Source organism: Amblyraja radiata, chromosome 28 (genome assembly GCF_010909765.2).
Source record: "Amblyraja radiata isolate CabotCenter1 chromosome 28, sAmbRad1.1.pri, whole genome shotgun sequence".
NCBI lineage: Eukaryota > Metazoa > Chordata > Chondrichthyes > Rajiformes > Rajidae > Amblyraja > Amblyraja radiata.
In genome coordinates this window covers 29,814,347-29,827,572 of record NC_045983.1, presented here as the reverse complement: position 1 = coordinate 29,827,572, position 13,226 = coordinate 29,814,347, and the positions used below count along the sequence as shown (strand labels likewise).

The 13,226-nt window shown below is 41.9% G+C and overlaps 1 protein-coding gene across 3 annotated transcripts in view; it reads left to right on the top strand.

Moving 5' to 3' along the window:
• The window catches only part of rph3al (rabphilin 3A like (without C2 domains)), a 121,845-nt gene that overhangs the window by 86,103 nt on the left and 22,516 nt on the right, over positions 1–13,226 (top strand). For all 3 annotated transcript variants that reach the window (XM_033046184.1, XM_033046183.1, XM_033046185.1), the window contains exon 6: positions 2,792–2,963. In XM_033046184.1, the coding sequence (XP_032902075.1) occupies positions 2,792–2,963 (172 nt within the window). The remainder of the gene's footprint in view (positions 1–2,791; positions 2,964–13,226) is intronic.

Sequence of the window (13,226 nt, the reverse complement as noted above, 5' to 3'; positions counted from 1 at the left end):
TCAATATATTCATCGTGTCGATCAAATCAGTGCATTCCACTTGCTGAGCACCCTTGCTATGTGTCCTTTTTGAACAATATACTCATCAAATGTTTCAGAGGTTGTTACAGGGGGGCCCAAATCCTTTGTGCTGGCTGCATCAAGCTTTAGTGCATCCTTTAGTACGAACTTGTGCAGCCTGGATTGTGCCAGTTGGCAGCGTTCACTCACAGACATTTTATTGCACTGGAGAACTAATACCCGTTGTGCAGAGAGGAGTTGAGTTATTCCCAACCAGTGAAAGAACCACAGGATGTGTGAACCTGTCCTGGAGTCCACGCTTTCATCGATCACCCGTTCAGACAAGTACCATGTTATCCCATTTTTGCATCCACTCCTTGCACACTAGGGGCAATTTTATAGTGGAAAACTAACCTACGAATCTGCACATCTTTGGAATGTGGGAGGAAACTGGAGCACTTGGAGGATACCCACGCGGTCACAGGGAGAACGTGCAAACTGCCCACAGACAGCACCCGAGGTCAGGATCGAACCTGGACCTCTGGCATTGTGAGGACTATTGACCATCACTGTATCCAATCTTGGACTGCAACACTGGCAAGCAAGGCTTGTTGAATTGTAAATTTCTTTGTGGGAATATGCATTAAAGGATATCCTCCAAAGAAATAACAGGAGCGTTATTTTCCAAACCTGAATTTTCATTTTAAATGCCTTTGTAAGTTTTATCACTTGCAAAATTTCAAGCAAGCAACTTGATCGGTCGTTTTTATTTACTTGGGGATCACAACCTTGAAATAAATAGTTTTCTCCACATTTGTGTATCACATGTATTTGTTATTATGATGAAATACTGTATTCTGCTTCTGTCTTCCCTCTAAGTAAATAGGAAGGTTTATAGGACTGTTTTTTAGAGAATTGCAATTTTTGAAAAAGATAATTGCTTTGGGAAAAGTACTTGACCCAGTTCCCTTTAGTTTAGTTTAGAGGTACGGTGCGGAAACAGGCCCTTCGGCCTATCGAGTCTGCACCAACCAGCAATCCCCACACGTTAACACTATCCTACACACACTAGGGACAATTTTACAATTAACCTACAAACATAGAAAATAGGTGCAGGAGGAGGCCATTCGACCCTTCGAGCCAGCACCGCCATTTATTGTGATCATGCTGATCGTCCCCCATCAATAACCTTGTACGTCTTTGGAGTGTGGGAGGAAACCGAAGATCTTGGAGAAAACCCACGTGGTCACGGGGAGAACGTACAAACTCCGTACAGACAGCACCCGTTGTTCGGGAACGAACCCGGGTGTCTGCCCTTGTCAACGCTGCAAGGCAGCAACTCCGCCTCTGCTCCGCCGTGCCGCCCCCTAATTGTACAGTCATAGAACCACCAGAAATCAGATGAATGATTCCATGGATTTACATTGTTCATCTGTTCACCTCCTATATTTAGTATGCTCTTTGTATACTCATGGTTATAATGGGACGTCCCCTTAGCCATCATCTATATAGACATCAGCTGGCGCTGTGGCTTAGTTGGTTAAAGCGCCTGTCTAGTAAACTGAGTTCGAATCTCAGCAGTGCCGATTTAAGAAAAACCTGAAAGGGCAACATTTTCACTCAAAGGGTGGGGAGTATATGGAACAAGCTGCCAGCGTAGGTAGTTGAGGCAGGTACTATCACAGCATAGACATTGAGATAGGTATATGGACAGGGAAGATTTAGAGGGATATGGGGCAAACGGGACTAGTTTAGATGGGGCATCATTGATGTGGACAAGTTGGGCTGAATGGCCTCTTTCTGTGCTGTATGACTATCTGGGAATGACAGACAGGGACAGATCTGCTTGCTCTATCAAGCCCTCTTAACCGTATCATTACATCAGAGGATTTTTTGGATGTAGTTCCAAAAGAAGATAGTCACATGTTTAAAAAAAACACGGTCAAAGAACAAACAGATTTCAGTCATCCCAGTAGTTAGCATCACTGCTGACAATTCTTTCTTTGTTTCTTCCAAAACTATTTCTAATGCATCAGCTTTTTTTCATCTTTTTTTCTATAATCCTACTGAGCTTCCAAATGTTATTTACTGAGTATTACAATCACGGAGCTATACAGACCTTGCTTGGCATGGAAACAGACCCTTTGGGCCTACATGTCCATGCCAACCAAGTTATCTGACTGTCGACAAAAATGCTGGAGAAACTCAGCGGGCGAGTCAGCATGTATGGAGCAAAGGAATAGATGACGTTTCGGGTCTCGACCTATTCCTTTGCTCCATAGATGCTGTTGCACCCGCTGAGTTTCTCCAGCATTTTTGTCTACCTTTGATTTTTCCAGCATCTGCAGTTCTTTCCTGAACAAGTTATCTGACTGAGTTCGTCCCACTTTCCTGTGCTTGGGCCATTTTCCTCCAAACCTCTCCTATTCATGTGCCTATCCAATTGTCTTTTAAATGTTGTAGTTATTACCTGTCTCTACCACTTCCGCTGACTACTTGTTCCCCATATGCACCATCTTCTGTGTAGAAAACGGTGTTCCACTGGTCCATTCTAAATCTTTCAAGTCTCACCTACTTTTAGACTTGTCCACCCTGGGAACAATTTCCACAATTAGTGGTGGATTTGCACATTTTACAGATTCATGGAAGTTTAATTAAAAATGTTTAATATAACCAATTTCATGGAAAATCCCTATACACGCTTCACAATTATTTGCAATTATATTATGTTTAACAATAGAACTTTGGCACAGAGCTAATTAAAAAAAAAAATTGTAATCATGTTTTGTAGATTTGGAAGAGATCTGGTGCTTGGTTTTACAATGGATTGCCGAAATACATCCTACCATCCAAAGGCTCTGCTGGAAACAGTGAGCTATATTTACGGCCCCTTCGATTGGAAACCTTGCAACATGGGAGAAATGTCATTGTCAACCGTTCGTACAGCTGGGCAAGAGGAAGAGGTTAGTTATTTTGATGTGCATAAGTTATGAGAGTAGAATTCGACCATTGGGCCCATCGAGTCCACGCCGCCTTTCAATCATGGCCGATCCCTGCCTCCTCATCCCATTTTCCTGCCCTCTCCCCATAACACCCGTTCTAATCAAGAATTTGTCTATCTCTGCCTTAAAACTATCCACTGACTTGGCCTCCACAGCCCTCTGTGGCAATGAGTTCCATAGATTAACTACCCTCTGCTAAAGAAGTTCCTCCTCACCTCCTTTCTAAAAGAGCGCCCTTTAATTCCGAGGCTATGACCTCTGGTCCTAGACTCTCCCACCAGTGGAAACATCCTTTCCACATCCACTCTATTTATGCCTTTCAATATTCTGTAAGTTTCAATGAGGTCCCCCCTCAACCTCCTCAACTCAAGCGAGTAGAGGCCTAGTGCTGTCAAATGCTCATCATATGCTAACCCACTCATTCCTGTGGAATTATTCCTGTATACCTCTTCTGGGGTTTTTTTCACTTTTCTGCAGGCAGGTTGGTGTCAATTGAAAAATATCCTACACCATCCTTTGTTTCAACCTGCTCCAGTGTCTGAGAACATTATTTATCACTTTAACATGCAAGCATCGATATTTCCTACCCTGTCATTCTTTAATATCCACCACCCAGAAACAAGTTATCTTTTTCAGCCTAGAATTAAGACCATAATTTATCTTCTAGTAAACCCGAAATGATCACTCTTCACGTACACTGGTTTAAATAATCTCCTATCACTTTTGATGTGTAGTTCCATCTTTTATGTGATATCCTTTATCTCATCAACTGGGCAACAGTGGACAAACTTCGAATCGTAATTACTTTTTTATAAAAATGGTTGGCTTTCTCCCCCGATGAAATCTGCAACTACCGTGATCTTATTATCCTCATGATTTATTTGTCTTTGATTCCTCTGTGTAACCCCTTGATGCAGATATCTTACTCATTCCAGCTCTTGTCAAAGCAACAAATAATTTTGTTCCCAAACAAGTTTTCGGCGGCACGGCAGTGGATTGCTGCTTTGCAGCGCCAGAGACCCGCGTTAATTGTCGATGAACATTACATTTTTCATGGGATCATCTTAATTTCAATCAGTGGCGAACTCCCAGATCACTGATTCCCCAGTAATAGTACGGGGAGAATGTAAAGAGTTGCTTACTCCTCCTTAGTTTTAGAGATACAGCGCGGAAACAGCCCACCGAGTCCACACCAACCAACGTTCACCCGTACACTAGTTCTATCCTACACTCTAGGTACAATTTACAGAAGCAAATTAACCTACAAACCCGCACGTCTTTGGAGTGTGGGATGAAACCGGAGCACCTGGAGGAAACCCACACGGTCGCAGGGAGAATGGACAACCTCTGTACAGACAGCATCTGTAGTCAGGATCGAACCCGTGTTTCTGGCACTGTAAGGCAGCAACTCTACTGCTGCGCCACCATGCCTATACTTAAAGACTCGTGGAGAACTAGGCAAAATGCATGCCTTTTCCCTCTCACCTGACTCTCTGTCTGAAGAAGAGTCTCGACCCGAAACATCACCTATTCCTTTTCTCCAGAGATGCTGCCTGACCCTTTGATTTACTATAGCATTTTGTGTCTATCTTTGGTGTAAAAAAGCATCTGCAGTTCCTTCCTACTCAAAATTATCGATGCTAGGTTAAGAAGGATTTGGGCTTTTTGAAACTGCGTGGGCACAGGGACACATGGAAAATAAGCAGTCAGGTGAGGGGTGAAACCATTAGTTTGAATGAACTATCTGAATAGGGAACTCGTGTGATTAGTTATTACGTTTGAGAGTATGCCTGTGACCCTCTTTGGCATCTAAATAAAGTGAAGTTGCGATAAATGTATGAAATGTATTTATCGGTGGAGAGAGATGCATACATTCTTGGTGCAATGAAACAGGTGATTTATGTTGTTGTACTGCCTCTGTGTATGTGTTGTCATGACTTAAAATAATAGTTTTCGTTTCATGCCAGTGACTATTCTCAGTTCAGTAGTAATGTGAAAAATTACTTCTGTGCCCACTAGATGGTCGAATTAAAGGCTGAGTTTCTATTTTATGGAGTACATCATGTGGCCCATGGGTAGAATTGCTGCTTTACAGTGGCAGAGAACCGGGTTTGAGCCTGACTGAGTGCTGTCTGTATGGAGTTTACACGCTCTCCCTATGACCACGTGGGTTTTCTACGGGTGCTCCGTTTTTCCCCACATTCCTAAGACGTGCAGATTTACAGGTTAATTGACTTCTGTAAATTGTCCCTTGTGTCTAAATAGAACTAGTGTACGAGTGATCACTGATCGGTGCGGGCTGTTGGGCTGTTGGGCCTGTTTTCACGCTGCATCACGACACTATGCTCTATACCGCACTCATCTGAACTAGTTCTAAATCTGCCAGGGTTGTTGTTTGTTTCGTGGGCCTTGGATTTCTTGGACCAGCTCTTCACCTTAAATACAACTTCACTTGTAAATTCAGGAACAGATGGGGGAGTTAAGTGTAAGGAACAAGTGGCAGGAGGTAAGAAGGAGGTGAGAGTGACATTTAACGAGAAGGCAAGTGTGCAATGAGCTGCATGTCTGACCCCCTGTTTTGCGACTGGTCCCAGCACCGGGTGCGAGGAAATCAGCGATTCATGCTTTAACTGAGGTGATGCGTTGGGCACACGACTTTTCAGGCAGCCCAGATTTACCACAGCCAAAGATGGTGCATTTGCGTAACTATCTACTATGATTACCCTTTAATTATTGATTGTCCCTCAAGTGGAAACACTGTTTCTTACATTTTGTCTCTCCTGCCTACTCATAGTTTGTAAAAGTTTATATTAAGTCATCTTTGCGTTTTTAATAGTTTAGTTTAGTTTAGAGATACAGTGTGGATACAGGCCCACCGAGTCGCACCGACCAGTGATCCCCGTACACTAACACTATCCTACTACACTAGGGACAATTTACATTATATACCAAACCAAATAACCTACAAACCTGTACGTCTGTGGAGTGTGGGAGGAAACTGAAGATCTCGGGGAAAACCCACGCAGGTCACGGTGGGAACGTATAAACTCTACAGGCAAGCACCCGTAGTCTGGATCGAGCCCGGGTCGCTGGAGCTGTGAGGCAGCAACTCTACCACTGCGACTGAATCAGTCACTGCCACTGAATCAGTTAGAGACTATTGGCTGAAGCTTGTGGAGGATAAATTATTGCAATGGTTTTTTAGATTATTTCCACTGTTGAGTGTGGGACTAAGTGAAGATATTAGGACCTCATACTTCAACATGCAAGGGTTTCGACCCGAAATGTTGCCTATTTCCTTCGCTCCATAGATGATGCCTCACCCGCTGAGTTTCTCCAGCATTTTTGTTTACCTTCGATTTTCCAGCATCTGCAGTTCCTTCTTAAACAAACTAGTCTGAAGAAGGGTTTCGGCCCGAAACGTCGCCTATTTCCTTCGCTCCATAGATGCTGCTGCACCCGCTGAGTTTCCCCAGCAATTTTGTGTACCTATGTTAATATTGAATGGTTTTTCAAAGAGATTTTAACTGATACATTGCAAATTAAGCACAACTTAAATGCTTTAAGTTTCTATAGTTTAATTACCTTGAAGGACAAACATATTGATCTATTTGTTGTAAAATATAACAGGATGAACACTTTAGGGTGGTAGAATAACTTGAGAAGCTGCAACATATTTGTATTTCTTCCAAGTGATGGAATATGATCATGTTATTTACTGTGCCAGTGAATTCATTTTTTTAAAACTATATTTCACAAAATCAAACATGATTTGCCAGTAATGCCAGTAATACATTTCTGAGGGATGTTAGAAAGATGTTTGTGTAACTTATTTAAATCATGATACAAACATACATTTAACTGTGAGTCCTTTCTCACTACTTTTGTAGGTTTCAACATACGATTTATGCTGTGGTAGATTATTCCGTTCTAATGCGGTAACATTCTCTGCAAGAAAATTGATTTTATAGACAATAGACAATTTTAAATTTTACATTGGCAGTAAGCAAGCATTCTTGAGTAATTCACAAAATGGAGTAACTCACCGGGACAGGCAGTATCTCCGGAGAGAAGGAATAGGTAACGTTTCGGCTCGAGACCCTTCTTCAGACTAGTTAGGGGAAGAGGAAACGAGAGATATAGACAATGATGTAGAGAGATAAAGAACATTGAACGAAAGTGTTTCAAAAAGGTAATGATGATAAAGGAAACTGGCCATTGGTAGCTGTTTGTTGGGTGAAAACGAGAAGCAGGTGCGACTTGGGTGGGGGAGGGATAGAGAGAGAGAGAGAGAGAGAGGGAGAGAGAGGGAAAGCTGGAGTGACTCAGCAGGACAGGCAGCACCTCTGGAGAGAAGGAATGGGTGACGTTTCAGGTCGAGACCCTTCTTCAGACCCGATCGAGGATAGTCCATGGGTCACCAATGAGTAGATAGAAGTTCAGAGGATTGAATGAAATGCTTACTTTGAGCTTAGCCAATGTTACTCTCCACTGACTAACACTGTAATATGATTCAAATCCTTCCACCATAGATAGTTTACAAGGTATTATTTTATTTGGATGTGTCTTTTTTACCTCCACCTGATTGATAAAATATTGGAAATTACAATAGTTTCATAAACGTGCAAATTCAGGATTACGATTTGTTTACGACTTTTTTAAGGTTTCTTTCCATCTATTGAAAAGATAAAGCAGAATGCTTTAGAGTTAGGCACAAAAAGCTGGAGTAACTCAGTGGGTCAGACAGCAGGTCTGGAGTTTTGGGTCGAGACCCTTCTTCAGTCTTGACCCCAAATGTCACCCATTTCCTTTACCCAGAGCTACTGTCTGACCCACTGAGTTACTCCAGCTTTTTGTGTCTATCTTCTGTTTAAACCAGCACCTGCAGTTCCTTCCTGCACATTTCGTATATGTTTAGTTTAGTTTAGAGATACAGCATGGAAACAGGCCCTTCGGCCCACCGGGTCCGTGCTGACTAGCGATCCCCACACATTAACACTATTCTACACACACTAGGGACATTTTTTTCATTTACCAAGCCAATTAACCTACAATCTGTACGTCTTTGGATTGTGAGAGGAAACCGAAGATCTCGGAGAAAACCCACGCAGGTCACGGAGAAAGGTGTAAACTCTGTACAGACAGCACCCGTAGTCAGGAGGTTTTTGTCAGTCTCCCTACCTGCTTCCACTACCTGCAACCACCTGCAACCTCCGGGAACCGCACGGAAACCTTGGGTGGGGCGCAAAGTCTCCAGAGGTTCCCGTTCAGGTTTCCTAAGTGGGACAGGGGCATAAGGCAGCAACTCTACTACTGTGCCACAGTTTGATTTGTTATGGTACAGTTTCGCTGACAATGTGGTTTAGTTGTTTGCTGAGATGGCAGGGTGCGTAGCTTCACGCATCTTGATGTTCCATAAATCAGTGGCTTGGCAGTTTTGAGATAAGGGACAGTGGAAGAGCAGGATGAAAGCAATTTCATCTGCTGTTTTGAAGGAAACATTTTCCTTCCGAGGCTGTTGTTCACATTGACACTTCTCTCGCCATAATTAATCATCAATGACAAGAGTTCATGACACACTATAAAAATCAAAAGCTCCTCTAAAATGTCAGGGAGAGCTGACGGTAAAATTGCTCAGAGTCGAATGATAAAGAGAAATTGAGAGGTAACGCTTTTTTTCAGTAATGCCTCCTGTTTAAAGAGGTATTTTCTGGACTTGGTCACATTGCAAACTCTGTTAGGTGGGAGGATTTGAACTGTATTAGTGTTGATGTCAGTGGTGAGTAACATTAGCTAGGGCTCCAAGTTGGCATTTTATTCAATCCTCGGAGTTTTCTGCAGGGCATTTTAGGTCAACATTGCGATCAGTTCTTAACATTTTTTTTAAGTACTTTGAAAATACTTTGCTGCACTTCCCAGGTTTCAGTGAAGAAAAGCCATTTTTTCCCCCCTGGCAGTATTCACAGCCATGCATTTCCAAATGTCATATTGTTGAACAAGGATCCAGGATCTACACGTATACTTTAAACGTAAGGCTCAAATTTAGCTTTACTTTTATACTCACTATCTTCAACATATAAAGCTCAGAATCCTTGATATATTTTTCTGACCTTCTCCCACGCTTTGAAGTAACAGGCATAAGATCCATCCACCTGCACATCTTCTTTCACAGCTTCAGTAATATTACGATTTACGATAGTTTCTTTCACTGCCTTGTTTGCAAAAATATTTTTTTAACATTACATTTCTCTGCACAGTTGCATCTGCTGACTTTCCCAAGCTGCCTTTTTATCTTGCATCCCTTCCACTGTGTGCTCCAATTTGCTATTATCAGCACACTTGGATCATTTCTGTTGTGTTTGTGATCAAATTATCACCATAGAAGGAAATCGAAGACCGTGGAGAAAACCCACGCAGGTCACGGGGAGAACATACAAACTCCGTACAGACGCGCACCCGTGGTCAGGATCGAACCCGGGTCTCTGGCGCTCTTCGGCAGTAACTCTACCACTGCGCCCCCATACCACCCTAAAGAGCTTATTGAACAGTTCCCTTGTCGTCTTGTCGGGGTGCAGCCAGGAAAGCAGAAAAGTACAAAGAATGACGTGGCAGAATGGAATGCATTGGAAAACCAGCAGTAAATGAACCGCAAGCCACGTATTTGGGTAGAGGAACAGGGAACGCACAGCGCTGTGGATGTGCGGTGGCCGTGCGTGGGAGAGAACACTCAGCAGAAGCTGAGAGTACGAGTTCTTGTTGGATTCATGTACTGGTTCTGGTTGAAAGTTGATGTTGCAATGTTTAAGCTGAAAAAGAACCTGTTATCGTTTGAGGCACATTGACATTTTGCTGTGCATGAAAGGTTTTGAAATTCTCTCACAGGAGTTGCGCTTTGTAACTGGCTATAACAGGAATGGGAAGATGATGGGATGAAGTGCGTTTGATGGCACTGGGCCTGCACTCGCTGGAGTTTAGAAGAACGAGGGAGGACCTCATTGAAACGTTCCGAATAGTGAAATGCTTCGATTGTGTGAATGAGGAGACGATGTTTCCACTAGTGGGAGAGTCTTGGACTAGAGATCATGGCCTCAGAATTAGAGGACATTCCTTTAGGAAATACAGTACATGAGAAAGAATGTCTTTATTCAGAGGGTGGTGAACCTGTGGAATTCTTTGCCAACGAAGGCTGTGAAGGCCAAGTCAATGGATATTTTTAACGCAGAGATGGATAGATTCTTGATTAGTACGGTGTCAGCGGTTATGGGGAAAAGGCAGGAGAATGGGGTTAGGAGGGAGAGATAGATCAGCCATGATTGAATGGCGGGTACACTTGATGGGCCGAATGGCCTAATTCTGCTCCTATCACTTGTGACCTTATGACCTTGTAATTTAAATTACAAATGCGTATTCTTTAGTTAGCCACATATTTTGTACTGACTTTTCTTTACTCGGGCATTAATAAGAATATTTTTGAATAAATTATGATTGTAATCATCAATCATCATTAATTGTAATTGTTTCAAAGTTATTTGAGTAAATGCTATTGATGGATGGTTATAGAGTCATACTACAGGGAAACAGACTCCCGTTGACCTATCTTGTCCATACCAACCACGATGCCTTTCTAAGCTAGGCCCATTTACCTGCATTTGACCCATGTCCTTCTAAACCTTTCCTAATCCACATACCTGTCAAACTGTCTGTTAAATATTGTTATTGCACCTGCCTGAATCACTTCCTCTAGTAGTTTGTTCCAACATTACATCGCTACTCCTACATTCAATGCCCGACTGACGAAGGAAGTTCTCTTCACCACCCTGTCCATCTGTGACACCATTCAAAGGGGGAACCAAATACAGTTTTCTTAAGTCTCTGTGTTCTCCAACACTCCCCAGGGCCCTATATTTCACTGTGAAAATCTTGCCCTGGTTTGGCTTTCCATAAAGTAACACCCTGCATTTATCTGAATTAAACTCCATTTACCATTCCCAGCACAGAGATGATATAAAGTTGGTTTTAAATTAGATGTTGGGTAGTCTCGGATAGAAACATAGAAAATAGAAGCAGGAGGAAGCCATTTGGGCGCCAAAATTGAATACTTTGTAACTTTGTAACTCTGGACGCCCGCAGCAACGACTGCGGAGGGTTTAGGTGCCAACCACGGGGGAAAATGGAGGAGGACTGGCCAATTTTTGTGCCTTCCACAACAGTGATGAATGCTGTGGTGGATGTTTGTGTTAAATTTGTATTGTATATTGTGTGTTTTTCTTTTATCGTACCACTGTTGGCAAGTTTATTTCACTGCACTTTATGTGCAAGTGACGAATAAAACTTGACTTGACTTGATTTTGTCGGTGCCCTTTATGTGACAACTCTATGCATACATTGGGTATCAAAGAATATCACTGTGACTTGTCACATGTGACAGAGTATCATTCATTATTTTGTTCATGTGTGTGGGCTTTATATAAGTTGTGCATTTGTAAACTGGGGGGGATTATTCACCATGCTGACTGCATGCAGAATATTCTAGCTGATGATATGATTAATATCACTGCACTCTACCTGCAGTGATATTACCTGCTGGATTATTAATCTAAGGACACAACCTCAGGGTCTGTGTGTACACAACTCTGTATTATCTACAAAATCAAAAGCCCTATTATGAATATATTAATACCAGTAAATTATACACATAATCTAGTGCTAAATTACTGTGCGTTGTTATAAATCAAGTGATGAATTTCAGTTAATTAATTTCTCATGCAAATGTTAAAGGTTTTCCTCTCGCTGTTATGAAGAACATCAAATATTTGGGGGATTTTACCTCACTAATCTTTACTTGTTCCATTGAATTAAAAAAAAAAAAATTTACCCAGCTGATCAATCAAGCCTGCAGCTATCATGAAAACCCAGTGGGGGATCCATATTTTAGTCAAGTATTTTGATTTGACATATTAATTTTTGTGTGAGATTATCTTGGTCAATATTTAAACCTTTTCTAGATTCATGTAAATTTCTAAACCCTAATAATAATAATCTTTATTGTCATTGTACAAGACAACGACATTTTGTTGGAGCAGTCCTCCAGCTGCACAGGAATATGAGTATAAAAATACGTTTAAAAAAGAACTATTAAAAAATTAGACTATAAACATATAGGAGTATGGGCGGGTGTGTGAGAGAGAGGGGGGGGGGGGGATCAGTGTGGGAGGGGGATAGAGTTCAGTAGTGTCACAGCTCTATGGTAGAAGAATAATCATGTAAAGCTCCCAAAAAATATTGTGTTTTTAATGAAGTAACCACATTCGATTATTGCAGCTGAGTTGTGTTTCAAATTCATGTTTTGAGGACATTATTTAACACTGTGACTGACTGTAACGATTTTCACCAGACTTTCACCAGACCACTCATGCCTTTAGAAAGTTATAGAGCCATATAGCGTGGAAACAGGCCCTTCAGCCCAACTTGTCCACGCTGACCAACATGCCCCATCCACATACCTGTGTTTGGCCCATATCCCTAAAAACCTATCTAATCTATGCACCTAAATGTTTCTTAAACATTGCTATAGTACCTGCCTCAACTACCTCCTCCAGCAGTTCGTTCCATACACCCAGCACTTTTTGTGTAAAAAAAAAGGTTACCCCACGGGCTTCTTGTAAATCTCTCCCCTCTCACCTTCAACCTGTGTCTTCTGGTTCTCTATTTCCCCAACTCTGAGCAAAAGACTCTGTGCGTTTACCCAATCTCTGCTGTAAAAAAAAAAATCAAAGTCAGATCAGTGGAGAAGCCAACATTATTGCAGATGTTTTTGTGTCGGCCAGTCGTTTTATCATCTGCAAGCAGTTAGAAAAATATAATAATTGAAAGCAAATGAAAGTACTTTGATGCTAAAAGATAACACTTTCAAACAGTGGTGCACTATTCACCTATACTGTAATAAAATGTACCGATTCCAGAATGCAATAGTATTCTTTTACTGGTTTGAAGTTTGTTTGAGCATAAAGTCATAAGGAATAGGAATAGAATTAGGGCCATTCGGCCCATCAAGTCTACTCCGCCATTCAACAATCATGGCTGATCTATGAGGTTTGAATGGAGATGAGAAGTAAGAAAGGCAAGAAGTCACTTGTGGGAGTGGTGGTGATGTGTAGGTTACGTACAGTAACCACACAGTATGACAAAGGCTGGAATAACTGGATGTTGTCAGAGAAATGCAGC